General features: G+C 53.6%; 1 protein-coding gene across 1 annotated transcript in view; it reads left to right on the forward strand.

Moving 5' to 3' along the window:
• The window catches only part of GLIS1 (GLIS family zinc finger 1), a 250567-nt gene that overhangs the window by 205864 nt on the left and 19306 nt on the right, over positions 1 to 25397 (forward strand). Inside the window, exon 5 of the mRNA XM_052637709.1 lies at positions 21796 to 21957. Coding sequence (XP_052493669.1) covers positions 21796 to 21957 — 162 coding nt within the window. The remainder of the gene's footprint in view (positions 1 to 21795; positions 21958 to 25397) is intronic.

A 25397-nucleotide genomic window follows, 5' to 3' on the forward strand; every position in this document is an offset into this window, starting at 1 on the left:
GAACGGTCGTGCATTGGGCGTTGACTGTGTTGGGTGTGCATCTGTTTAGAGGAGTGTATCTGAGAATCTGTCTGCTGTATGTTCCTGGGTATTGGGTATGGCTTTGGATTTGTGTGTGTGTTAGGCATGTGGTGGGATGTTGGATGTGCACTGGGAGTGTGTGTGTGTGTGTGTGTGTGTGTGTGTGTGTGTGTGTGTGTGTGTTGGATGAGGGAGTAGGGCTTGTACTGGCTGCGAGAAATGAACTCCTGCACAAGCCAGGCTGTGATTTGAACCCAGGAGCCAGGTCAGCCAGCATGTCCAGGAAAGCAGTGGCGTATAGGGGAGGGAGGGCAGAAGGAAGTGAGTGTGAATGTTGGGTGGAAGTGGAGACTTGGTCCTGCTGGCAGAGGATGGAAGAGAGAGCAGGTCTGGAAGCTGCCCTAGGAGGGGCAGTATTGCTAACAGCACTCTCTCAGGTTCTCACGGGGCCCCTGAGAAAGGCAGCCCCTTCCTGAGGCTTCATGTTGCCCCCCAGGGCTCTGAGCTGCCTGCAGTAGACCGACTGCTTGACTTGGGTCCTTCTGGCACTCTGGGATGCAAGAGGGCAGAGGTTGTTACCCTGTTCGGCAGATGAGAACACCAGACCAGAGAGGAGGGAGGGAGTGGCCCGAGGCTCCTCCTCCTCTCCCTCCCCGGTAGGGCGTCTCCCAGTAGCTGGGAGAGGCCTGCATCCTGGGGGCCTGGGGCCTAGGTGCTGAGTGTAGGTGGGCTGCCGCAAGTCCCAAAGCACTCCCTGGTGATGTCCCGAGGGCTTCACTGCATCCCCAAGAGGCGGGCGTTCTGAATTTCTCTGTGTGAGTGTGACCTAATTATATGCTAGAAATTTTGCAAAACCAAGAAGAACAGACTACTCAAACCACCACAGTGGAATGTTTTTTTTGGTCCTATTCCCATCCATGTGGGATACGGCACTTAGCACAATGTCTGGCACATAATAAGTGCTCAACAAGGGGTGAGTTCAGATTCATTGCTGGGGGACTTCCTTGGTAGGGAAGACTTCTCTTAGTCTTCCAGTGGTTGAGATTCTCTGCTCCCAATGCAGGGGGCCTAAGTTCGATCCCTGGTCAAGGAGCTAGATCCTGCATGCTCCAACTAAGACCCTGTGCAGCCAAGTAAATAAATATTAAAAAAAATTCATTTCCAGGATTTTAGTGTGAGAAGGGTGCAAGCCCTGGATCAGTCCAGGCCTCACCCCAGATGAGGCCTTCACTTCTCCATGCCTCGAGTTCTCACTGGAGTTATTGAGATGATTATTAACAATAATGAGCACTGATGAATTTAATATTCCGGCTAAGAGATTTCCCGTGGTTCCGGGCATGTCATCACGGTCGATTTTCACAGCCGTCTTACGGTCCGTCATGAGGATTGTGGTGCATCTACTCAGCCTTTCTCCCACTATTGGATATTTGGGTTGTTTCTAATCTTCCTCTATTCGTATTTTGTAATAGGAACGTTTTATTACCATCTTCTTGAATAAAGCTTGTCTGAGCTCCAGCCTGATTGGGCACCCAGAACCCAGATATCAGAGGGCAATGGAACCTATTTCTGTGTGAGTCACTGTTCGTTCTATCCACAGTCACATCTAAACCTCCAACCCCTGAGGCAAGACTTTCCCTGTTCTGAGCCCTGTGTTCCCCCACAGCATCTCCTTCCTGCCCAGGCCTACTGCAGAGAAAGGCCAGGGACGCTCACATGCTAATGTGTTAATGGGCTGAGCTCCCTCTGGTGCTAATGGCTGAAAACATCACCGTGATTTGCAGTGGGTCAGTTCCTGAGTCAGAGTCTGCAATCCCCACCCAGTCTGAGCATGCACAGCTGAAAGAAACTGAATTCTTCCTGAAATAAAATTGAACCCAGATTCCCCAAGACCAGCAGAGGAGACAAAAGCTTGTGAGGTGGGCTCAATCTCATGGCCCTGGCTTCTGTCCCACAGTTGAACCCTCCTTTAGGGGTCCCTGGCTGCTCTGCCCCATATCAGTCCGAGGAGGCATGGCTTCCCAGTCGGTGCCATGGCTCAAGGGTGGGCCACGACCTTCCCTAAATGCCCCAGAACGTCTGCTTTGCCCCTTCCTAGATGGGTGACTTGAGTAGGGTGCGGCTCTGTGACTGTATTTACGCCTCTGTAATATGGAAATGATAATAACAACAGCAGTAATACCTACCTTGTAGAGTTGTTCTGGGGATTAAAACACTTATTACATGTAAAACACTTGAAACAGGACTCAACACATGGTAGTCACGGAGTAAGTGTTAGCTGTCGTTGTTTTAGCTCAAACATGACTTTATTTTTGCAATCACATTTCTAATGAGGAGCTCATACCCAGTATGTATCAAAAACTCACACAATTCAAAAAAATGAAAAAGGTAAATAACCTAAGTCAAAAATGGGCAAAGGACTTGAATAGACATGTCTCCAAAGAAGATATACAGATGGCCGAAAGCATATGAAGAGGTGTTCAACATCATTAACTGTCAGGGAAACGCAAGTTTGGACGATAATGAAATACTATTTCACACCCACTAGAATGGCTGTAATGAAAAAGATGGGCACTAACAGGTGCTGACAAGGACATGGACAAATTGGAACCCTCGTACACTGGTGAAAAACAGTCTGACACTTCTTCAAACAATTCAACATAGAATTACCATGTGATGTAGCAATTCTGCCCCTGGATATATACCCCAAATAAATGAAAACATAGGTCTTCACAAAGTTTTGTACATGAATGTTCCTAGCAGCGTTATTTGTGATAGCTAAAAAGTGAAAGTGCCCTAAGTACCTATCAACCAGTGAATAAAATGTGACGCATCCGTATAATGGAATATTATTTAGCCACAGAAAGAATGCAGCAAGAACGCAGCGACGTGAATGAACCTTGAAAACACTGTGCTCAGCAGCAGAAGCCAGTCACAAAAGACCACACATTGGATGACGCTAGCTCCATGAAGTTTCCAAAATAGAGAAACCTATAGAAAGAGAAAGCAGATTCATGGTTGCCAAGGGTTATGGAGAGGGGGGAACGACTGCTAACGGCTTAGGGGGTGGGGTTTTCTTTTAGGGTGACGAAAATATTCTAAAATTGATTGTGGTAATAGTTGCGCAACTCTGTGAATATACTTCAAAACCACTGAATTGTATACTTCGAATGGATTAATTTTATGGTTATGTGAATTACATCTTAACAGAGCTGTGAAAAAAAAAAAGACTTTACTAAAGGCTCATGGAATACCACAGGGAAGCAGACAGAGAGAATGACATCACCCAGAAAACCTGGCCCCCTCTCAGCACTCCTCCTGCTTTGCTTTCACAGGGCAGAGGCCATCTCTTCCTCCTTTTGTCAGAGCAGCTCAGCAACTTCCAAACTCCTGCAGGCCTGTCCGCAGAAGCCACGCCCAGAGCTGTGGTTGCGCTGAAAGGCGGTGTGGCCAAGTGGTGGGAGCCTGAGCTGGGATAGCAGAAGTGTGACAGCGTTGTCACAGGATAAGCAGAAGTCATGGGCATACTGTGTGGCCCAGAGCAGGGGTCCACATACCGTGGGTAGCCCTCCGCCACTGCCCCTTACTGCCACGAGAGTTTCCCCGACTCCCCCACCGATTATGGATGAGGCACTGCCAATGACACCTGCTCACTGCTGCACCCACACCCTAGTTCTCCAATTAGAGGCGTGCACAGACAGCACCTTTTGTTGAAAAGGTCAAAGTCCAGTGTTGATGTGAGCAGGGAGGTCCTCAGAACTCACCCTGAGCCCCGCCTTCCGATGCGGCATGCCAGAGACAGAAGGGACCCTTGAGACCATCTTCAGGCCCTTCCTATTTACTTATTGACTGCACGGCACGGCATGCAGGATCTTAGTTCCTCAACCAGGGATTGAAGCCATGCCCCCTGCAGTTGAAGCACAGAGTTTTAACCACTGAACCACCAGGGAAGCCCTCCTTTATTTTATAGATGATTAACTGAGGTCCAGAGAGGGGAGGAGGTATAGTGGAAAAGAGGAATTCAGTTTTTGTATTCGGGTCCCAGTCAGCCAGGAACTGGGCAAGAGTCATCTTCAAAAGGTGGCATTGTTGAGAAGGTAAAGTGAGCAGACCCAGGGTCCGGTTAAAACTCAGAAGCTGGAGGGGAGAGTTTCAGCCCCTGATTCAACAGAAACCAGCCCTGTGCAAAGAAGCAATGAGAGACAGGCCAGCAGGGAGGAGTTGGAGAAGCAGGAGGATTCTGTCCTTAGAGTTTTTAAAAGTAAATATTTGTAAAAGTTTTAAATGCTTGTTGCAGAAAACATGGAAAACACAATAAGCATAGATTTGTAAGAAAACCAAAGTCCTCTCTACAACTCCCTCACAAAGAGACTCTCAAGTTGGACCTCTTTGGACTGCTCCTGGCTTCTTAAGGGAGATGGAAATGGACTTTATGAAACGTATTTCTAACAAGAAATTACCGTCATTCTGCTCTGGTTATCCCTGGCAGTCTGGCTTGGCCCGCACGAAGGGAGAAGCAGACAAATAGAATTTGCCAGACCCAGTTCACCTAGTTCGTGTTCCAAAATGTACTGTCATTCCGAAGATGATGAAAACCTATTGTGTTGCAAGCGGTTAGCAAAGATGTCTAAGAGCCTGCGGGGTGGTGAAGTGCTGGGGATTAGATGTGTTGATGGGGAATTGCCTGGGGCAGGGCCTGAGAAATGGGACCTTACAGAGAAATGCAGGAGCAGTCGGTGAGAGGTGAAGTAGAGCTCGGGACCCAGGAGCCAAGAGCTAGTTCTCTGTGGATGTAGGAGGAGACACAGGGGCCTCAGATGAGGACCCACTGTCGTGACCACCTTCAGCCCATGCTGAGCCCGGAGCTGCTGCCTTTTTTCTGGGTGTGAGAAGAGTGCCCCTGAGGCCAAAAGTCAGGGAGCAGTGGGCTGGGAGTCTGGAGTCTGGGCTGTCTGTCATGGTGTCACCATTGACTTGCCTGGGCAGCCTTGACCCAGTCTCTGCTCCTTCCCCAGCCTCAGTCTCTCCATCTATGACATGGGCAGACTTATTTTAACCCCTCTTCCAACCAGACCTGTGATTTTAAGAAGAGCTTTTCTCTCTTTACCCAAGGGTGAGGGTTGGGGAGGAGGGGCTGACATGGGTGGCTGACCCCAATTGAAGAGATTGTTTTAGTCGGCAAACATGCCCCGAGCCCCTGCTGTGAGTACAGTCCACTGCTGGGCCCTAGATGAGAGGCCAGCTGGTGGGACCAGCACCATCCCACATCTGACTCACATCCCCAGTGGTGGGAGAGAGGGACCAGAGGCAGAGAGTTACAGTCCTAAGTCCTAGGGATTGTGGTGAAGGAAGGACAGGGCTGGCTGGGGGATGCCAGAGGAGCCTTGCCCTAACAGTAGGGGACTCCAGGAAGGCTCCCTGGAAGAGGTGGCATGTGAGCTGAAACCTGGCATATCGGCAGGATTTTGCCAGGCAAAGGGGCAGGAGAAGGGCACTCTGGGTAGAAAGCGACAGGAGCAGAGGCACATCATTGCAGGCTGCGTGGAGAATGACGCTGCTTTCTGGCATTCAGTAGTGCTGGGGCAGCAGGCCTGCTCATACTCAGAAGTGGAATGCCCTGCCATTTCTTGGTCTGTCATTTTTTTAAAATTTAAAAGTTTCATTGAAATATAACTCACCATGAGATTTATCATTTTAAAGTATACAAATCAGTGTTTTGAGTATATTCACAAAGTTGTGAAACCATTTTCACTGTATTAATTCCAGAACATTTTCATCACCCCAAAATAAATCTTGTATCTATTAGCAGTCACTTCCATCCTCCCCTCCACCCAGCCCTTGGCAACCACTGGTCTACTTTCTGTCTCATGAATCTGCCTATTCTGGCACTTCACATAAGTGGAATCATACAATATGTGGTGCTTTGTGTCTGGCTTCTTTCACTTGCCATGATGTTTTCAACTGTGTGGATTACAACAAACTGTGGAAAATTCCTAAAGAGATGGGAATACCAGACCATCTTACCTACTTCCTGAGAAACCTCTTTGTGGGTTAGAACTGGGCAAGAAGCAGCAGTTAGAACCAGACATTGAACAAAGGACTGGCCCAAAATTGGGAAAAGAGTACATCTAAGCTGTATATTGTCACCCTGCTTATTTAACTTATATGCAGAGTACATCATGCTAAATGCCAGGCTGGATGAATCACAAGCTGGAATCAAGATTGTTGGGAGAAATATAAACAACCTCAGATATGCAGATAATACCACTCAAATGGCAGAAATCGAAGAGGAACTAAAGAGCCTCTTGATGAGGGTGAAAGAGGAGAGAGACAAAGCTGACTTAAAACTCAACATTCAAAAAACTAAGATTATGGCCCCTGGTCACATCACTTCATGGCAAATGGAAGGGGAAAAAGTGGAAACGGTGACAGATTTTATTTTCCTGGGCTCCAGAATCACTGTGGACGGTGACTGCGGCCATGAAATTAGAGGACAGTTGCTGCTTGGAAGAAAAGCTATGACAAACCTAGACAGTGTAGTTAAAAGCAGAGACATCACTTTGCCAACAAAATCCTTATAGTCAAAGCTACAGTTTTTCCAGCAGTCATGTACAGATGTGAGAGTTGGACCATAAAAAAGGCTGAGCCCTGAAGAATTGATGCTTTTGAATTGTGGTGCTGGAAAAGACTCTTGAAAGTCCCTTGGACAGCAAGGAGATCAAATCAGTCAACCCTAAAGGAAATTAACTCTGAATATTCATTGGAAGGACTGATGCTGAAGCTCCAATACTTTGGCCATTTGATGCAAAGAGCAGACTCATTGGAAAAAACCCTAATGCTGGGAAGGATTGAGGGCAGGAGGAGAAGGGGATGATAGAGGATGAGACGGTTGAATGGCATCACTGACTTAATAAATTTGAGCAAACTGTGAGACGTAGTGGAGGACAGGGAAGCCTGGAGTGCCACAGTCCATGGGGTTGCAAAGAGCAGGACATGACTGAGCAGGTGGACAACAGTGTTTTCAAAGTGTATCCACGTTGTTGGCATTTCATTCCTTTTTATGACTGAATAATATACAATTGTATTGATAAACTATTTTTGCTTATTCATCACTTAATGGGCATTTGGGGTTTTTCTATTAATATATGATTAAATAGATTTTAAAAATTAAACTTTTATTTTGAAATACTTACTGACTCACGTATAAGAGTAAGAAATGGTAGATCCCATGCAGTCTCCTATCTCATTTGGCCCTTATAATATAAACCTACAGTGAGGGAGTGTTAACTGTTTTCCAGAAGACAACTCTGGACCAGAGAGGCTCAGTACCATGCCTAAGGGCAGGGACCAGTCAGCAGGGCTGGGACTGGAACCCAGTTCCGCCCACTCTAGAGCCTGCAGTTCATCCAGCTGGCTCAGAGGGGGGTCCCCAGACATTCAGCCGAGGCTGCAGAGAAAGATGTTGAAGGCACATTTGCTCCTTCTGGGCGCTCTGAGACTGTGACTGGGGAGTGAAATGTAACATGTGCAGGCTGTGGCTCGGACCTGCCCATGTGTCCTCTACCCCAGGAGTGGGCTTGTGTCCGCTGTTTACTTAATCCGGACACTCGATCTCCTGAGATTCTCCTCAGTCATCGCTGATCACCACGTGTGAAACAGCCTGATGATGTCACTCTGTGAGGAGGCATCCTCGTTGCATTCCAGGGGGTGGGCCTGGGTCCCCTGATGCAGACACAAATATCATGGGTCACCATCCATATCATCCTTGATCCTCAGATCCCTTCAGAGGCCGCCATGTTGTTCCTGTGTATTTGTGTGGAAAGTGAGGTCAGAGGGAGGTACTTCACCCGCATATCATAGGTTGAAGCCAAGTGTCAGACCCAGACCTGACTCAGATCTTTCTGGCTCCGCAATGAGGGTGGGAACATCCCCAGATCTTGTTAATGCAGGGGAGCTCACCCAAAGCCACGTGCTGAATTACAAAGGAAGTCTAATTCTTCTGCAGCCTGAATCTGCCTATAAAGTATCACTGGTCCCTGTGACTTTTTTTTTTTAAATTTAACAAAACAGAATAGTCTAAAGCTAAAGCATAATGTATCAAGAGGTAGAGAGTAGAAAAAAGGGATAGTAAAGAGAAGAAAAAAAGGGAAAGTTACCTCTAACTATAGTGCTCAGAAATAACCACTGTTTAACACTTTAGAGTATTTCTCTGCATATATGATAATTATACTCTTTATTGGAATGCAGTCATCCCAGACGTGTTGCCTAACTTGCTTTCTTTACTGGAGTGTATTTTGGACACCTAGCCACTTGCATTTAACCGAGTGAATGAATGAATGAGGAAGTGTATGAATGGCTGGGCAGCTGTCTTGTGCCCCTGGACAAGTCAGGCTTTGTGAACTCTTTCCAGACTGCTTTTCCAGAGCTGGGAGCCTCCATCTCCATCTTGCTGCTGATTCCCTGTCCTCTGTGACCTGGGACCTCAGTTTCTCTGCACAGGGGTCACAGGTGGCAACAGTTGGTTATAGGATAGAGTCTGGTGCTGACTGTCCACAGCCCTGGGACTGGGCAGCACTAGACTTCTGTCTCCATCCTTGCAATGCCAACAAAGATGCTGAAGTCCAGAGGGGTTAGGTGATTTGTGCCAGTCACAGAGCGGGAGGGATATCGGGATTTGAACTCGAGCCTGGATGACTCTAGAGTGCTCTGTACCCCAGAGTCAGCATGCCCCAGGAGTCCAGAGAGGTCAGAAGTGGGGGCAAGGCAGCCATGCCCTCTTCGGGCAGTTGTAATGTCCCCCATCTGTAACAAAGGGGCCTCTTGGGGATGGCCAGTTCTGACTTTGTGTGAGTCTCAGGTCCCCAACGCTGCCCAGCCCAGTGACCTTGCTTTTACCGCTGAGCCGAGGTAGACCCAGAAAGGAGTCTGGCCAGGACCTCCCCCAGAGCCTCTGCAGAGGAGCCACCATCGGTCCTGAGCCCTGGAGTCTGAGGGAATTCCAGGCTGAAGGAACAGCATCTGCGAGAACACGGTAGAAAGTCCCAAAAGCCCAAGTCGTCAGTGTAAGTGGAGAGGAGAGAGGGAGAAAGGATCTTGGAGAGTTTGGAGAGCCAGCCACAGCTAGATTCAGATGGTGGGAGGCTGGAAATGCCAGGCTGAGGGCCTTGGGTATCCTGCAGGCAGTAGGAAGCCATCAATGGGTTTTGAGCAATGTCGGGGGCAGATTTCAATTTATAAAACTCTCTGGCTGCAAGGCAGATGATGGATTTGGGGGGCAGTGGCCAGCATAGAGACAGGCCAGTCAATTAGGAGAGTGGCAGGACTGGCATATAACTGGCACTGCCATGGAGAGTGAGCGGTTAGAAGACCTCACCTGGGCCTTACCCAGGCTCCCAACTTGCTTCCCCCAGGACAGAGCTGGAGACAGCCGTCCGTCCTCAGCCTCTGCTGGCAGGGGCCCCAGCTGGGCCCAAGTGCAAGGCAGAGATTTTTTTCCTGTAAATTATTGGTGCCCAAGTCATAGCTGAGTGGCTCAGCACAATGGCATCCTTCTCTTTTTGTCCTCCTTAATTTTAGAAGCCAAAGCTAAATGTTTTAATTTTATATTATTCCTGACATAATGCTAATGAGTTCCAGGTGTCTCTGATCTGCTCTGCGCAGCCAGGCATCTGGGTGGGGCCCTGCTCCCCAGGATGCCCCTCTGCCACCCCCTCGCTTCTCAGTGAAGTGCTTTACAGCGTGTTCCTCCTGAAGGACCCCTTTCTGCTTTATCATATGGTTGTAATTTTTTTCAGTTTACTGAGTTGTTCTTCCCTGTGGTGACCACCGGGTGATTCTCTCCTTGCTCAAGGGATGGAGGAGTCCCATGAGAATGGGGCAGCCTGTCTGGCCCAGCAGAAGGCACGCTTCCCTATCAGAGCCTGGGGCACCCCTCAGGCAGGTGAGGGGCGGGATGGCTCCCCCAGACTCTTCCAGCACTTTCCAACCTGTGTTGGCCTGAACATCCAGAGATGTGGGGTTTAGGGGAAATAAACACTCTGGGGGGGATCTGAAAGGCAGTGTGATGGCTGTTACGGCTAGTATCGTTATTTTCTGGTGACGTGAACCATCTGATTCTGTGTTTCTAGTCATTTCTTTCCCGTGACCCAATGTTTCGCAGACTGTAGACCAGTCTGCCTTTTGTTGACCGCCATGTGAGGCTCCTCTGTCTGTGGAATTCTCCAGGCAAGCATGCCGGAGTGGGTTGGCATTTCCTACTCCAGGGGGTCTTCCTGACCCAGGGATAGAACCTGCGTCTCCTGCACTGCAGGCAGATTCTTCACCTGCTGAGCCGTTGGGGAAGCTCCTGACGGGGTAGGCAGCAGTCTCTCTTTATGTCAGGTCTGAACCTGGAGTCTAAACACTTGAATGTGAGGGAAGAAAATGTAAGTTGAAAAATTGTCCTTGAATTCCCTTGTCTCTGAACCCCCATATACTGGGTAATTCACACATCTCAGGCAGTTCACAAACCACTGCCCCAATTCTGGGGGCATAGGGGGCTTGCACTGAACCAAGGGGTCCTCAGAGTCATTTCTCATCCTGGCACCTTCTGAGGCATTCAGCTTCCTGCCCTATCTTTGACCAGAGCCCACCCATCTCCTGTCCACCTGAAAGGCTACTTCAGGTCCAGCTTAGACTCAACATCTGGGCATGGGACCTCCTAAGATATCCAGAGGGTAACCTCAGCCCTGCCTGGGAGGAGCCCTGCTTCAGGGCTTACCACAAGCCTAGTTTTCTTTCCCACAAGCCTGGCCCCAGAGTGAAAGGGCCCCCCACTTTGAGGGAGCCTTGACATCTTCCCAGGTCTTGCTTTCCCCCAGGGACCCTTTCCCAGCCGGACATCTTTGTGGGAGAGAACACAGAATGCTTTGCTCTTCTTCTCAACTAGGCCTCTCCTGGACTCTACTAACTCAGGAGGCTCTCCGCCCTGCCCCACACTTCCCTGAAGGCTCATTTGTTTATTGCTTGCTTCTTTCACTCATTAACAGATACTCACACAAGCCCACCGTGTGCCAGGCCCTGTGCTGGACACTCTCAGGTGGATTTATGGCAGAAAATCATTTGAAAATAGTCACTGCACGTCTCATCTCTGTCTTCAGATTTCTTTCCATTCAGCCCTGAGACCTGAGATTTTGAAACCCAAAAGCCAAGAGCTCACCCCTGTCTGCTCTGCTGTCTGCTAACTTATCTTCTCCCAGAGGCACTGGGCAGGAGGGAGAGTGCTATTGCGGCTCCCAGGACTCCTGGCCCAGGGGACTCCGTGTCTGAACCTGCTTGGTACCTGCTCACGGCTGGAGGTCTCCTGCACTGTGGGCCAGTTGGGAGTTGCGGGGCATGGGCAGTGGCTTCCAACTACCAAGAAGCCCCAGAGTGAGCCCGTGAGCCCTGGTCCTGCCTCTGGCAGGATTACTGTGATGTAGTAGGGCCAGGAAACAGAGATGTTCTGCAGACTGAGCTGCCTGGCCACCAGAAGGGTTTGCCGTGTCTCTTCCCTGCATCTCATCCCTTCCATAGGTTGGATTTCATTTGTTTTTGTTGTTGAAGTTTGTGTAATTGGTTCCTAATGGCAACTGAGCTTCCTTCCCTAGCTTGGGTATGAGAGCTAGGCTGTCACCTTTGCTTCCATCCACCTTTATTAGGGAGTCCAGACACTGGGTTCCATCAGTGGCAGGAGCATGTGATGTGGGCCACGTGGCCTCACTCTGTGTGGCCCTAAGTTGCCACCCCAGGGCCAGCCATTTGGGGTCTCCCAGTAGGTCTGTGGGGGGTGGGAAAATGGTCCCACTGGGCCCCAGGTGTCAGGCCCAACCCAATTTAGATACTGAGGATATCTCTGAAGGTGACTTGGGAACCACATTGCACTGTCTTGGTGAACACACAGTCACTTGGCTCTGTTCCTGAGCGCCTCGGATGGGCCTCTCACCTCCTCTCCCAGAGGGCACTCGCTGGCTGAGCACAGCCCTCTCTGATCGCGCTACCCCCAGCCCCACCATGAGCAGAGCTATACACAACAGTGGTCTGGCCCAGCCCTCCCTCTTCCAAGGGGCCCAGAGCCGCACAGGGTGTTCCTGGTGGGAACTGAGCCCCAAGGGTGCATGGGGCAGCTTGCTTTCACCCACTTGTGGCCTCAGACAAGAACGTGACATCTGCACATTTGCCATGATTCCCGTTGACCCGACATGAGGTTTTCTTTCAGGTGATGGATGAAATGTCTTGGATCTTCTTTCTCCCCAGGCAGCCCCGGGATGCTGAGGGTTGTGCAAGTCTTAATTCCTGCAGCCCCACCTTTGCACTCCCAATCCTGGGTAGGCGGCCCCCGAAAAGGCAAGTGACTGATTGAAGGTCACACAGTAACCTGTGACAGGGCCAGGGCTGGAGTCAGATCTTCAGACCCTAACATTTTTCACATCATGGACCCATGCCCTGCTGTTTCTTGAAATTCGGGAGAGAGGCTGAAAGAGGAATTAACATCTTCTGAGCACCTGTCCTGTGCCCAGGACTAAGGCCACATGTCTACAATAGGCTCCTGAGACCAGGAGTGCCACCCCCTTTGCAGGGAGCACACTGAGGTTCACAGGGGCCAGGAGGAGGAGGAAGTGGACTTGAGCCCCTGCCGGTGGGCACAGGGCTTATCTGGGGGAGGATTGAGGCTGGAGAGAATGTTTTCATTCGTTGTACATCTCGGTCCCTGCCCTCTCCTCCGGGGGCAGCACTCACCTCCCTCTCCCCCAGCTCTTAGAGTCAGACGTTGATCCCTCTGGAGATGTGTTTCCTCAGCAAATGTTCCAGATGCTTCAGCTGTGGAGGTGGGATGGGCTGCCGTGTAGCTTTCCCACCTGCCTGCCTCCCCTATGGGAAGTGAGCTCCTAAAGGCCAGGCAGCACCCGGCAAGGCCCAAAGGGTGTATGGTGTCCACACAGAGGACAACCGGTGAGAGACAGGCAGTCTGAGCATCGGTGCACCAGGGTGGTGTCCAGATGGTCAGAGAAGGGCAAAAAGAGCTTAGGGATGACCTGGCACAGGAGGAGGGGAGAGCTGGGGCTTGAGACAAGCCCAGAGGGCAAGGGGGACTGGACAGGCAGAGGACACTGCAGGGGCAGAAGTCTGCCCCTGGAGGTTGGGAAGGGGGCGTGGGCAGCAGGCTAGAGGTCAGCGGGGCCAAAGGGTGGCCTGCAGCCTGTCTTGGCATTCTCTCCGGCTACATGGTCCCTCCCCAAAGCCAAGCCAATGCAGCAGCCATGGGAACGTCAGGAGATACCTGGGGCTCAGCTGGGTCTTCCCTCCCCTCCCCTCGCCCCGTCTCCTGGGTGGCCTGGAATCAAGGAGAAGCAAGTGGGAGCATGGCTGTCCATGGGTCTGGCTGTGTTAGGTGTCGAGGTGTTGGTGTGAGGACACGTCCTTACCCACTGGCCTCTTGGAGGAAGTCTTTGCTGGATATTGTCTCCAGGTGTCTCTCCCTGTGCATGCACAGACCACCATGAGGCCGTCTGTGTTCTGTGTCTGATCTGTGAGCCAGTTTCTGCCTGTGCTGCACGTGGGGCTATGCGTCAGTGTATCTAGAGTCTGGGGAGTTTGTACATTTGTGCCTGTGGTGGGGTCTGGGGCTTGGAGTCCTTGGGTATATGTGTGAGTGTGTGTGTTTGTGTGTGTGTATGGCATAAATCATGGGGTGTGTGTGTGTGTGTGTGTGTATGTGAGTGCTATATGTTGGTGTCCTGGGCTTCTATGTCTTTGACATGTGGCTTGCTCAACAGGAGAGGTGTCAGTGTGTGTGTGTGTGTGTGTGTCTGCATTTCCGGGTCTGTGGCTGGTGACTTGCTCTGTGTGTGTGCATGTGTGTGTGTGTACGTGTCAGTCTTTCTGTGCAGTCTCCCTTCTGCTGGTCCAGCCCCCGAACTGAGCCTCTTTCCACACCTCAAGCCGTGTGCCCCCACTCAGCACAGGGAGCCCCCCGGATTCCACCTGTCTACTTGGTGAGCAGACTCAACCTCGCATGTAGCTTCTACTCTGGGGGACTCCACACACCCTGGAAAGGTGGCCTAGCCCTCTTGGCCCTCTCTTGCTGGGAACAGAAGCCCATTTCTTGCCCAGGCAGGGGCTTTCTGTGGGAGAAGGGCCCCACCCAGAGCCTCCAGCGCAGGTCTGGTGAGGAAGAGATGGGAACCTCTGGCCCCACTCCCCTGGCTCGGGAAGTCTCTGGGAAGGAGGCCCGTGGCCTTCTAGCCCAGCCTCCCCCTGCTTTGTGTGCTTCCACCGCTCCTCGACTGCCAGCCTCTCTGAACGATCATGAAGGCCTCGAGCTGAGAAATGCTCTCCTTGGATCTCATGGCGCCCCTTAGTTCTGGCTACCCAGGGCAGAGGAGCCCCAGAGGCAAGCGCAGGCCCCATCCCTTGTGGATGCAGGGTCTCTCTCACATAAGCTCCCTGGGCCTCCATCTTTGTCTCTGTAACAACGGGACTTGTTGTGCTGGCCTAAAGGGGCCAAGGAGATATGTTAAGGGGGAGCTTGGCCCAGCCTGGTATCCAGTAAGAGTGATAGCTGCTGTTACTGTCAGAGTCTCCCTCCTCCTCCCATCTGCCCATTCATTCACTCATTCAGAGGGGCTGTGTGCCTGAGGATGGACCAGACCCTCACAGCTCTCACAGGACACAGATCAGGCCGGTGCCCTCTGGCCTCACCTCCCAGGACTCTCCACCTCTGTCCCTCCGCTTCTTGCTTCCACCTGTCCCTGAGGACCTGTGAAGCATGAGGCTCTGAGAAGACCTTGTGGAAAACCCACGGGGTTCAGAGGACAGTAACTCCCGGGATGTGGGGTGAGCAGTGGATCCCAGCTCCCAGCTGGCTGGCCTTTCAAGCTGGCCAAGTGCAGAATTATTTGATGTCTTGGAGAAGGGTCTGGCACCATGCAGCTCTCCCATCCAAGTCATTGTTGAAAGTAGGTTAAAAGTTTGTACCAAAATGGGAAGTTGATCCCTGGATGGCCTGCCAGACTGCTGTAACCCAATATATTTTACCCTTAAACCAGAAATGTGTTTGTTTAGAAGCAAGTCACTGGCAAAGAACTGGAGGCATTTTCTCCTCTGCCCCGCTCGGGTGCCCTGTTCCCCCAAACCTCCTTACCCTTTGTGTCCAGATCCCCAGCCAGAGCCTGAGAAAGGGGCCCCCTCCTCCTGGGCCCATGGCAACTGCAGGGCGGAAACTTGACAGTCCTCGGGGACCTACTGTGTCCCCATTCCCGTGCTAAGCGTGCCCTGTTATTTAATTCTAGCAGCCGTTTGCTGTGGCCCCATTTTAGAGAGGATAAAAGTAAGGGCAGAGATGGGACATGACTTGCCCAAGCTCGTGGTGGTCAGTGGCGGGGGCCCCAGTACAGACTTCTGTCTGTGCGACCTCAGGGCCTTCGGCTGTGGGACAGTGTCCCACAGCTCACATGTGAGATGGGGCCCTTGATCCTCCCCCGGGGCCCAGAGGGAGAGAACAGGCGTGCCCGGCACCAGCTGGCTCTGTCCTGGAGCTGCCCTGAATGACCTTGCTCAGCCCTTTCACAGACGCGGGAAAGGCTGAGAGAGGGCGGCCCACAGAGGGGGGTGAGCCCAGCCCCGCAGATTCTGACGTCGGGCCCACGCCCTCCCCCTCCCCTGGGCAGAGCTGGAAGGGTCCCTGGGCTTGGCCTGGAAGGGAAGCTGGTGCCCCCTCCCCAGCTCTCGGGACGGCTCCGCTTGGTCTCTCATCTTCCGCTCTGGGTTCTGTGAGCTTCATGCAGCAGTAATGGATTGCAGTGGACTTTTTCAATTAGGTTCTGATTTTCCCCTGCCTGTTACTATAAAACTCCAGATGGTCTAGGGCTTCACGGTTCCTGGGGTATTTTCCCCGTTATTTGAATCTGCTTTTGTAACACGCCCCACATGTGGGAGCTGGGCCTTTCAAGGCTCTGTGCCTCAGATGGGCTTGCTCTTCTCTGCCGTGTCACCTCAGCTTTCCTTTGTGTGTGGTGGTTCTCCTCTCGGAGGCGCTGGGAGGAAGGAGGGCACCCCCATCTCCCAGCATCAACTCTGCATCCAGCGCTGGGCCTGGTCTTGCCTGAGAAAGGAACCCTGGATGTGAGCCCGGTTGGAAATGGTGGTCATAGTTCCTGAGAACCAGCCTGATTTTGGAGCTTTATGTAGGGTCCCTGAGGCAGTGACCAGAGCAGTCAGGGACGTGCATAGGCAGACTAGCACGTCCGCCAGGCCTGGGAGCCAGCCCAGGTCCGCCACTTATCGGCTGGGTGACGTCACTTCCAGCCAGTGACGTCACTTTTCTGAGCTGCAGTTTCCGCATCTGCAGAGTGGGGCCCGGAAGGAAACTCACCAGAAGAGTGCGTTCTCATGATTAACTGAAATGTCGCGCAAAGCGCATCCAGCTCCCGCCTCCTGACAGGTGAATGAGCGGGCATCACCCAGTCTCGTATATAACTCTGAATTCACCCCAGTTTCATCTTAGTAGATATTTTAATGTTTATGCATTCTAAGTAAATAGAAAAACTTAATACTCATTCGTACATTTTTCTAGACTGTTCGATGTCTCTTCTTTTCCTTCTCTCCCCTCTGTATACCGCTTTACCCACAGTAGCCACCCTCTCTGTTGCCCATGCCATATGAGCCTTTGCTCCTGGCCAGCTAAATCTGTTATGTTTGGTTATTTCAAGTTCATTCTAAATAAGAGGTGCTCGGGTAATTCTCTGGGTGCCCATGGTTGGCATCAGGGCTGTGGTCACAGGATACTGCATGTGCCCTGTGGTTCACAGAGAGCACCCTCCCGCCATGTGCCCAGGTGTGCCCACCTTATGCCCTATTTACGGATGAGGAATCTGAGCTCTAGCATGTGAAATGAACTTGCCCAAGGTCATCCAGCTGGGAAGTGTGGATTTGCACCCAGGCCACTTTGATGCTTGATGCTGAAATGCAGTGATGCAGGCATGGAGGGGCAGATACCACCAAGCTGTCACTAGGGGCCAGGTCACACCAGCCAGAATGCTGGGGCGAGCATTTGTACCTGCTGAGACATGGGAGAGCCATGCAGGGTGTAACTGTGGGCAAGGGGGACTCAGACACCCCTATAGGCTTAAGGCTTTGCATTAGGGTGTTAGGGGAGGGATGTCAGGAAGGCCCCACCCCATGGAAACATCATTATACCCTTGGGTCACCATAGCATCACCGCAGCCCATCCCCTTCAGGGAAACTGAGACCCAAAGCCTGGGATGTGCCCATTGGCTCCATCTGTGCCCCAGCAAGACTCATTTTTCCATTCTTGCAGCATCTGTACCCCCACAACACAACAGTGATGGGGTGCCTCTCCCTGCTGCCCTCCAAGCCCCCACACAGTCAGTCAATGCATGGGGCCCCTTCAAGCCATTCCCCCACAAAAGGCTGCCTCACTCCCTTTGGAGGTTACACAAAGGGTACTCCATGGGCTTGGTGTGAAAAGAGTTTTAGGGCCACACCAGTCAATGACAAACACATCAACCAAGTGTTCTTTACTCTGGAGTCAGCAGAACCTGACCTACACAGGTGTCTCCCTGAGGGCAAGTCAGGAGCAACTACTACCACCACGATAACAGTGATAACATTTATGTCCTGTGTGACAAGCACATATGCACGTTGCCCCACTGCCACAGCTACTTTGTGAGTGGGCTCCTCACATCCCCATTTTGCAGAGAAAGAAACTGAGCCACAGAGAGGACATTGATTTGCTAGGATCACAGAGCCGCCTGCTTTCCAGGCTCCGACACACCCACAGTGGAGGGCCTCAAATGCCAGTCTAAGGGGGCTGACTGGGTGTCAGGAGGCACAGCGAGCCACGGAGGGTCCTGAGCATGGGTGACCTGGTTAGATTTACAGTTCAGAAAGAGGCTCATAAAGCATTAAAATCGGAGGGGCCTTGGGGCTGTCTGATGAAGCTGCCAGCTATAAGGCAGCAGAGAGGGGCTCATGAGAAACTCAGATGCCCCAGCTCTAGGATTCCAGACCAGGCCCTTCCACCTCTGTGAGTCCTGCTGGCTCCTGGCTCCCCAAGGTACGATGGGGGCTTGGAGGTGGAGCCCAGACAGCCCTGGGATAACTCCTCATCACGGGAGGTGCTGGGGCACCTGCTCCTCCAGACAGTTCCCTGGTCCCCATCTTGCTCCAGGCCCCAGGCCCAGGCTGACGCCCCTTAAATGCCCAAGCCAAGGGCTGGAGAGCACAGGGTGTGTTGAGAAAGTTAAGTCTGGAAATCAGGCGGGGGGAGGAAAGTGAAGGGTTAAGGCATAAGAATTGGGAACAGGACACTGGGGAGACTTGGGAGCCCACCATGCCCAGTGGGACATCACACACACTCACACACACACACCCTTCCAACTGGGCAGAGGGGCAGCAAGCCCAGGAACTGCCACCCCGGGCAGAATGCCGCTCCACTACTTACCTGCTCTGTGATCCCAAATGATGGCCACCATGACGATGTTGAGCAAGAACCTGGTACCAAGATAAGCACTTACCGTGCGGTCCTCACAGCCTCCAAGGCTGGTAGAACTCACCCAGTTTTATCAATGAGGAAACTGAGACTCAGAGAACTGAAGGCACTCATCTTGGATCGTTCGCAAGTGGAGCAGTCAAGAAACAAGCCCTGGCTGTCCCATATCAGGGTTCATGTCTGGAGCTGCTCTGCTGGTTCCCCCAGAGCCTCAGCTTCTGACAGTGGGAGAGGAATACTTGCCCCAAGGGCAGTGGAGAGGATCTGAGATCATGCTGGGGACAGTGCCAGGCCTAGCAGAGTGAACGCCAGGTGCTGAACCCACGTGCATTCCCCTCCTCTCCTCTCTGCCTCTGTTAGCCCATCTCTGGGGTTGTCAAAGGGTGAGGCTGCAGGGACCTCGGCAGGCAACTGTGAGCAGAGCCTATATGCACTCATAGCTGGGATGCTGGCCCTGATGGGGGCGTTGCTCTGCCAGGGGTATCTGCATCCTTGTCCCAGACCTGTCCTGCCCAGGCTGCCGCTGCTGCACCTGCTGCTACCTCTGATCCTGCCTTGAGGGATGGGACCCCCATCGTGGTGCCTCGGCCAGATGCTTGTTATATACCCCAGCCTGGGACTCAGTTCTGAGAAGTTCCAATGGGAAGGGGGCGGGCAGGACGAGCCAGGCCAACATACACAGGCAAGACGTGGGCACAGTGCACAAATGCAGATGTGAGATACCTGGATGAGCACAAGGGAGGTACATGCACCCGTAGGCCCCAGAACCCTATTCTTAACACCACTAGATCATGTTTCTAACCCACCCTTTGCCCCATGAGTGAAATGCCAGTCCTGCCCGTGAGGAACTCCCCAAACCTCAGCTTGGAGGCCTGGAGAGAGGATACGGGATGTACAGTGAAAACCTCAGCACAGCTCAGGGTGTGACCGAGGAGGAGCGGGAGGTTGAGGACGGCTTCTCCAAAGGAGCCAGTGCTGGGGCACCACGAGTAGATGTCTGAGTGAGTGAAGAAAGGAAAGCCGTTCCATTCCCAGGGAACAGCTCCAGCAGGCCTGGGGGCATTCAAGTTTCCGACCTATTTGGGGTCTGATCACTCCCGTGCGGCTACAGCCTAACACGTGGGGTGTATGCAGATGGGAGAGGTGTCTGACCGTGTTGGAAGACTTCGAACACCAAGCTGAAGATTCTGAAAGATGTCTGAATTAAATTGTCAGCGAGTTGGAAGGGCAGGCGTCCCAGGAGGGTGGCAGCTCCAACAAAGGCTGTGGGGGTGGGGGTAGCTGTGCTGAGACAGACAACTGGCCAGACGGGCGCACAGGCCCCAGTGGGGAGATGATGTACAAGTCTCCAGAGTCGGGCGGACCCTCCCAAAGTCAGGAACAGCGCACAGCATGTGAGAAGTTTACTGCCCCCCACCTCAGACGTCCACCCTCCCGGCAAGGGCCGGAGAGGAACAAAGGGACCGGCTGGGGGCCGAGAAGTAGCCTGCCTGCCCTTCAGCTGCTCCACCTCACTATGCGTGAACCTGGCCCAGGCCTTGCAGGGGGTGGGGGCGTGGCTTGTGGCCTATTTACTCCCCAAACAGGATTTCCTTCTGGTTTTGATGCATGGAAAAGGCATAACATCTGGAAATAGGAAGCAGAACAGCTTCTAAAACCCAGCTGCGGGCACCTTGCCTTGGGCCAGCCCCAAGCAGAGCATGGCCTGCAGTTGCGGCCGGGCCTTCAAGGGACAGGCGCCGGGAGTGCCTGCCCCAGACCAGCCATTGTCTCTGAGTCCTTGTCTCACGTCTGTCCTGGCCTAGACAATGGAACCAGTGGCTCGAGAGAGGGAGCCCAGCCTCCTCTGATTTCTTCTTCTTAAGAGTCGCCTCCCCTGCCCCCTGCCCCTGGGAAGATAGGCCTGCGTCCTGTCCCAACCCTGGGACCACCCTAGGAAGCCTCCGTCTCTGAGGTGGGGATGTTGGGGCCGCTGGCTTTTTGACTGTTGTGTGGTTAAACCTCCAGCATCACGCCTGGACGGAGGGAGCAGATGCAGGCCAGGGTACCTCCTCCTCCTGCCCGTGGCAAGCGCCTTGGGAATGGAAGGTGGACAGTGAGGAGAAGCAGGAAAGGGCAGCCAGTCACACAGGGACCAGGGAATGCTCCTCGGGGCTGTGGGCCAAGGGTCTTGCAGGCTGACGGGGGTTGGACAGACTGTGACGAGAGAGATAAGACATTCCTTGCTGAGTGCCTTGCAGGAACAAAGACTTGGCATTACCCGGCAGACCCCTGCTTCTGTGAGCCTCGGGTGGGGAGTCAAGAGGGGCCGGAGGTGTAGAGGGCTGGGTGTTTGAATGCCAGGCCCGCGGGGATTTAGGCGAGAGCAGCAGGGCCTCTTTCACACATCAGAGCCTCCTGGGGTAGCTGTGTAGAGGGTAGGGAGGAAGGAGTTTGAAGTTAGAGGACTCTGTGGGGAGAGATGGGAGCTGGACAGAAGCTGCCAGAATCGGCACTGTCTGTGTTCCTCTCTGTCCACCCTCACCCCCACCAGGGACATCACATGTGTGTGCTGTGCCCACTGCATGCTCACTGCCTGGCGTGGGGCCTGGTGCATACTTGGGGCATCGAACAGAAACAGCCAAATGATAAGTCAAAGACTCTGAGTTTACAAGTGTCGTCATTGTTCTGACCGCAGTCAGCATGATGTTGTGTTCCAGGGGAGCAAAGCGCTTTGACAGTCAGTGTCCCACCCCTTGGGGCCTTCGTATCAGCCCTGGATGGTGGCTACACAGCTTTAAGTTTGTAGGCAAGGAAATAGGCACAGGCATATCAAGGGCACTGCTCAGAGCCTCACTGGGAGAGGACCCAACTAAAATCCGGGCCTTGGGTTCCAAATCTAGGGCTGTCTGCACCGGACATGTGCCTGCCCCCTGTCCATTCAGGGCTGCGCTACCGTTAGAGGGGCATGTCACTTTCAGACGCCATTGGAGGGCAGACCCGTCCAGAGACAGAAAGACCAGTTTTTTCTCCAGTCCTAGTGGCCATTTCTAAATCAGGGATGGATTATTTTCTGGACCCCACCAGACCTTCCCAGATAAGGGTCTAGGTCCTGGACACTTCATGGGGAGCTGAACTGGGGCACCGGGGGGCCTTGGGCAGGGCCAGGGGCTGGGGTTGTCAGGGGAGCAGATGCGGGAGCCCATTTCAGGGCTGGGCGGTGGGCCCTCCGGCGCCTGCAGAGCGCCCCTCACCGGCCTCTCCTGCAGTTCGAGGGCTGCAGCAAGGCCTTCTCGCGCCTGGAGAACCTCAAGATCCACCTGCGGAGCCACACGGGCGAGAAGCCGTACCTGTGCCAGCACCCAGGCTGTCAGAAGGCCTTCAGCAACTCCAGTGACCGCGCCAAGCACCAGCGCACCCACCTCGACACGGTAGGCCCCGGGGGTAGAGGCCGAGGGTGGAGGGTGGAGGACAAGCACACCGCCCATATTTGTCTAATGCAGGGCAGCAGCCACCTCCAGGCAGAAACCCTGCCTTCAGCCTTGTTGACATTTTGGGCAGGACAGATCTTTGCAGGGAGAGGGAAGTACCATCATTACAGGGTGTTGAGCCACATTCCTGGCCTCTACTGTTTTAGTTGCTAAGTTGCATCCCTGTGAACTCTTTTGCAACTCTGTGACCTGCAGCCTGCCAGGCTCCTCTGTCCATGGGATTTCTCAGGCAAGAATACTCGAATGGGTTGCCATTCCTTCTCCAGGGTCTCTTCTCCACCCAGGGATCGAACCTGTGGCTTCTGCTATGTCTCTTGCATTGCAGGTGGAGGCTTTACCACTGAGCCACCGGGAAAGCCTCTGTCCATTAGATAGGAGCGATCTCCTACTTCCCAGTTGTGGCAACCAAAAATGTCTTTTAGTGTTGCCAAAAATCCTGGCAATTAAACTCTCACCTGGTTGAGAACCACCAGCCCAAGCAGTAGTGTGGGCCCCACTGAGCGGGGGCACAGGGCAGGGGGCGGCGGTGCAGCTCACATCCTGCATCTTCTCCCCGGGCCTGTCAGTCACTCCCAGAGCCAGTCCTCCCTGCTCTTCCTCGCCCACCCCCACCCTGACCCCCGGCATGCAGACAGGCCAGAGGCTCTCCAGGGCCTTGCATATCTCCTGGGCACGGTGGTTAAGCCGTTGAGGGAAGCAGGGCCCAAGACTCCAGGCCCCTGGATCAGTGACCTGGGCCCCAGATGCCAGTGTGTCCACCTCCTTTCCTGTTTGTGCCAGTGTGATAGATAACCTGTGGCTCCGTCACAGCACCTGTCCAAGCATTCTGTGCTGTGCATACAGACCTCAGCAGTTAACAGAGCACTCTATAACATCATCTCCCACCATCTCTGCCTGTCAGTGGGCCACGAGCCCATTTGACAGATGAGGAAAGTGGGGCTCCGGGCAGTTCCCTACTCAGCCAGAAGGTGGCAGAGTTGATTGGGGTCTCCCCACAGTCTCACAGCACCTATGTGAGGGGATGCACCAGCCTGGGAGACCCCTGGCCCCTCAGTGCAGCAGAAGACGGGTCCATAGCCAGACTCCACATTTTGGACCACTGGCCTGTATCTCTGCTTTTTGTGCGAATGTTTGAGGAACTCTGCCGGTGGGGGCCTGGGAGACCTGTGTGGTCATGCAGCCCAGCGTCTAGTACCCGGACATACAGATGAGGAAAGGGAGTCCCAGATGGGCGATTGACCCCTCCAGGGTAAGTCGGAGGCCACATGGCAACAGAAGTCAGAGCTGGAGGCTCTCTGGGGGTTCTATAGCTGGGAAAACCAAGATCCCCAAAAGATGGGGGAGGTGGATAGCAGAAAATAGCAGGGGACTCATGTTTTGGGGCCCGGCCAGGCCCTGGGCAGAATGTTCTACACATCTCCCTGTCCCCTGAGATCACATACACCCTCCCCTGGTTTAATCCTAGTGACAAACCACAAGGTAGGGGCCTGTCTCCATTTTGCAAATGAAGAAACTGAGGCTCAGAGATGAAATCATTGACTGTCACATGGCTGGAAAGTGGGGGAGCTGGGATGCAACCCAGTCTGCCTGACTGCTAGTTCAGTGCCCCTTGCTGAAGAGGGGAGAAGAGCGGAGGGGATGAGGTGGGAAGGAAGAGCCCTGCCCGCAACGTGAGCCCGACCACTGTCCCCCCGACCCCCACCTCAGGCTTACTGTCTTGGGGGTGGGGATATGGAGTGAAGAGGTATGCTAACAAACCCCTCTGACTCCATCATCTTCTCATGCCCAGCCCCTGGGGCCCTTGGCACCTATACCAGCCCCGAGAGGTACACATGGCAAGCCCCAGCAACACCAGGCCCCTCTGCACCCCCTCCCCCAGGCCTCCCTCCAGGCATCTCGGGGTCACCTACCCTGACTTACCCCCTTCTTCCCCTCTCCTTACTGCATTTCCTGGCCCCAGCCCCAAAGCAACAGGCCTCTGGCCCCTGCTTGGTGTGTGAACGGAGCTCCGAGGGCAGGGTCAGGGCAGGCCCAAAATGAGCTCGCAGGGTTATCTCAGTACTGCATCTCCCCAGAAGGTCCTGGTCAAGCCTAGCCCCCGTGCCAGGCCCATGGAGACACCGCAGTGGCCCCCCATGGCGAGGTTGCTTTCCCAGCACCCGAGGGCCCATGGGGTCAGCGCCATGCAGGCTGGGCCTTGTTTTCCAGAGGGGACCTGCTCATGTCCCCAGCTCCGCTCTGGCACCAGAGAACGTGGGATTCTCTCCACGGGCAGGGAAGCAGTGGAACAGGCTGGAGAGAGCCAGCCTGGGTTCTAATCCCAGCCTCCATCTGGTCCCAGAGGTCTGAGAACTGCCACCCAACCTCTCTGGGCTTCAAACACTCCTACCTTACAGGAGACGGATGGGGGAATCAACTGAGGCGGCAGGTGTGGTGGCCAGACACGGGGTCTGCACAGCAAACTTGAGTCGCTGGCCTGCCTGTGACTTGCTGACTGAATGCCGACCAAATCCTGCCCCATCCCAGACACTCCGTGTGCAGCTCGAGTCCCGACTGCCGCAGACTGTCCTGCCCTGGCCTTGGCTTCCTTACAGGGAGGATGGGGGCGATAGTCTCTCCTTTGCCCACTTCCCTGGACTGGTCAGGGCTGCAGAAGAGAGGGGGCACCTTAGCAGAGGGGCGTGGGCACTGCATTGCTGCAGGATCTTGGGCAAAGCATCAGCCTCAGTTTCCTCATCTGTAAAGTGGGGATGCTTTTCATGGGGTGGGTGAGAGGCTGAAAGGAGATTGCAGCTGGCCAGTGCTGAGCGCAGTGCCTGCACACTGGGGGGGCTTAGTATGTGAGGGGCTGTCTTGTGCACAGGTCGGGAGGGTGCTGTGAGGTGCTCGATGCTCACAGCACGGCCCTGAGTGTCCTGCTGTGAACAAGGCCTTGGAGCTGGTGCGGTGACTGCAGGCCTGGGGCTTGGCTGCTGCTTGGGACAGCCAGCCACAGGGTTTCCTGAGGGCTCCTAGGGGAGCTGGGCTGGAGGAATGTTCTACACACGTCAGGCCCTGGAAAAACAAACACAGAGATGGGCCTTGTGCCCTCTTTCCAGGCGAGGGCGCCTGCACACACGGAGCTCTGTTTGTTTGCTTTTTGACAAAAGCGCGTGGATTTGTATCAGCGTCCCCTGGGGACAGAGCCTGGGGCAGAGCAGGGCACAGCCCATGAGAGAAACAGCATGTGTGTGTGTGTGTGTGTGTGTGTGTGTGTGTGTGTGTGTGTGTGTTGGGGTGGGAATCAGGCCCAAGAAAGAAGGGCCCTGTGGTGTGTGGGTCTGTGTCTGTGTCTCTGAGTGGTTGTGTGGGGGGCAGGTCTGAGGCCTGCCTCCCACCCC

Source organism: Budorcas taxicolor, chromosome 3 (assembly GCF_023091745.1).
Source record: "Budorcas taxicolor isolate Tak-1 chromosome 3, Takin1.1, whole genome shotgun sequence".
Taxonomy (NCBI): Eukaryota; Metazoa; Chordata; class Mammalia; order Artiodactyla; family Bovidae; genus Budorcas; species Budorcas taxicolor.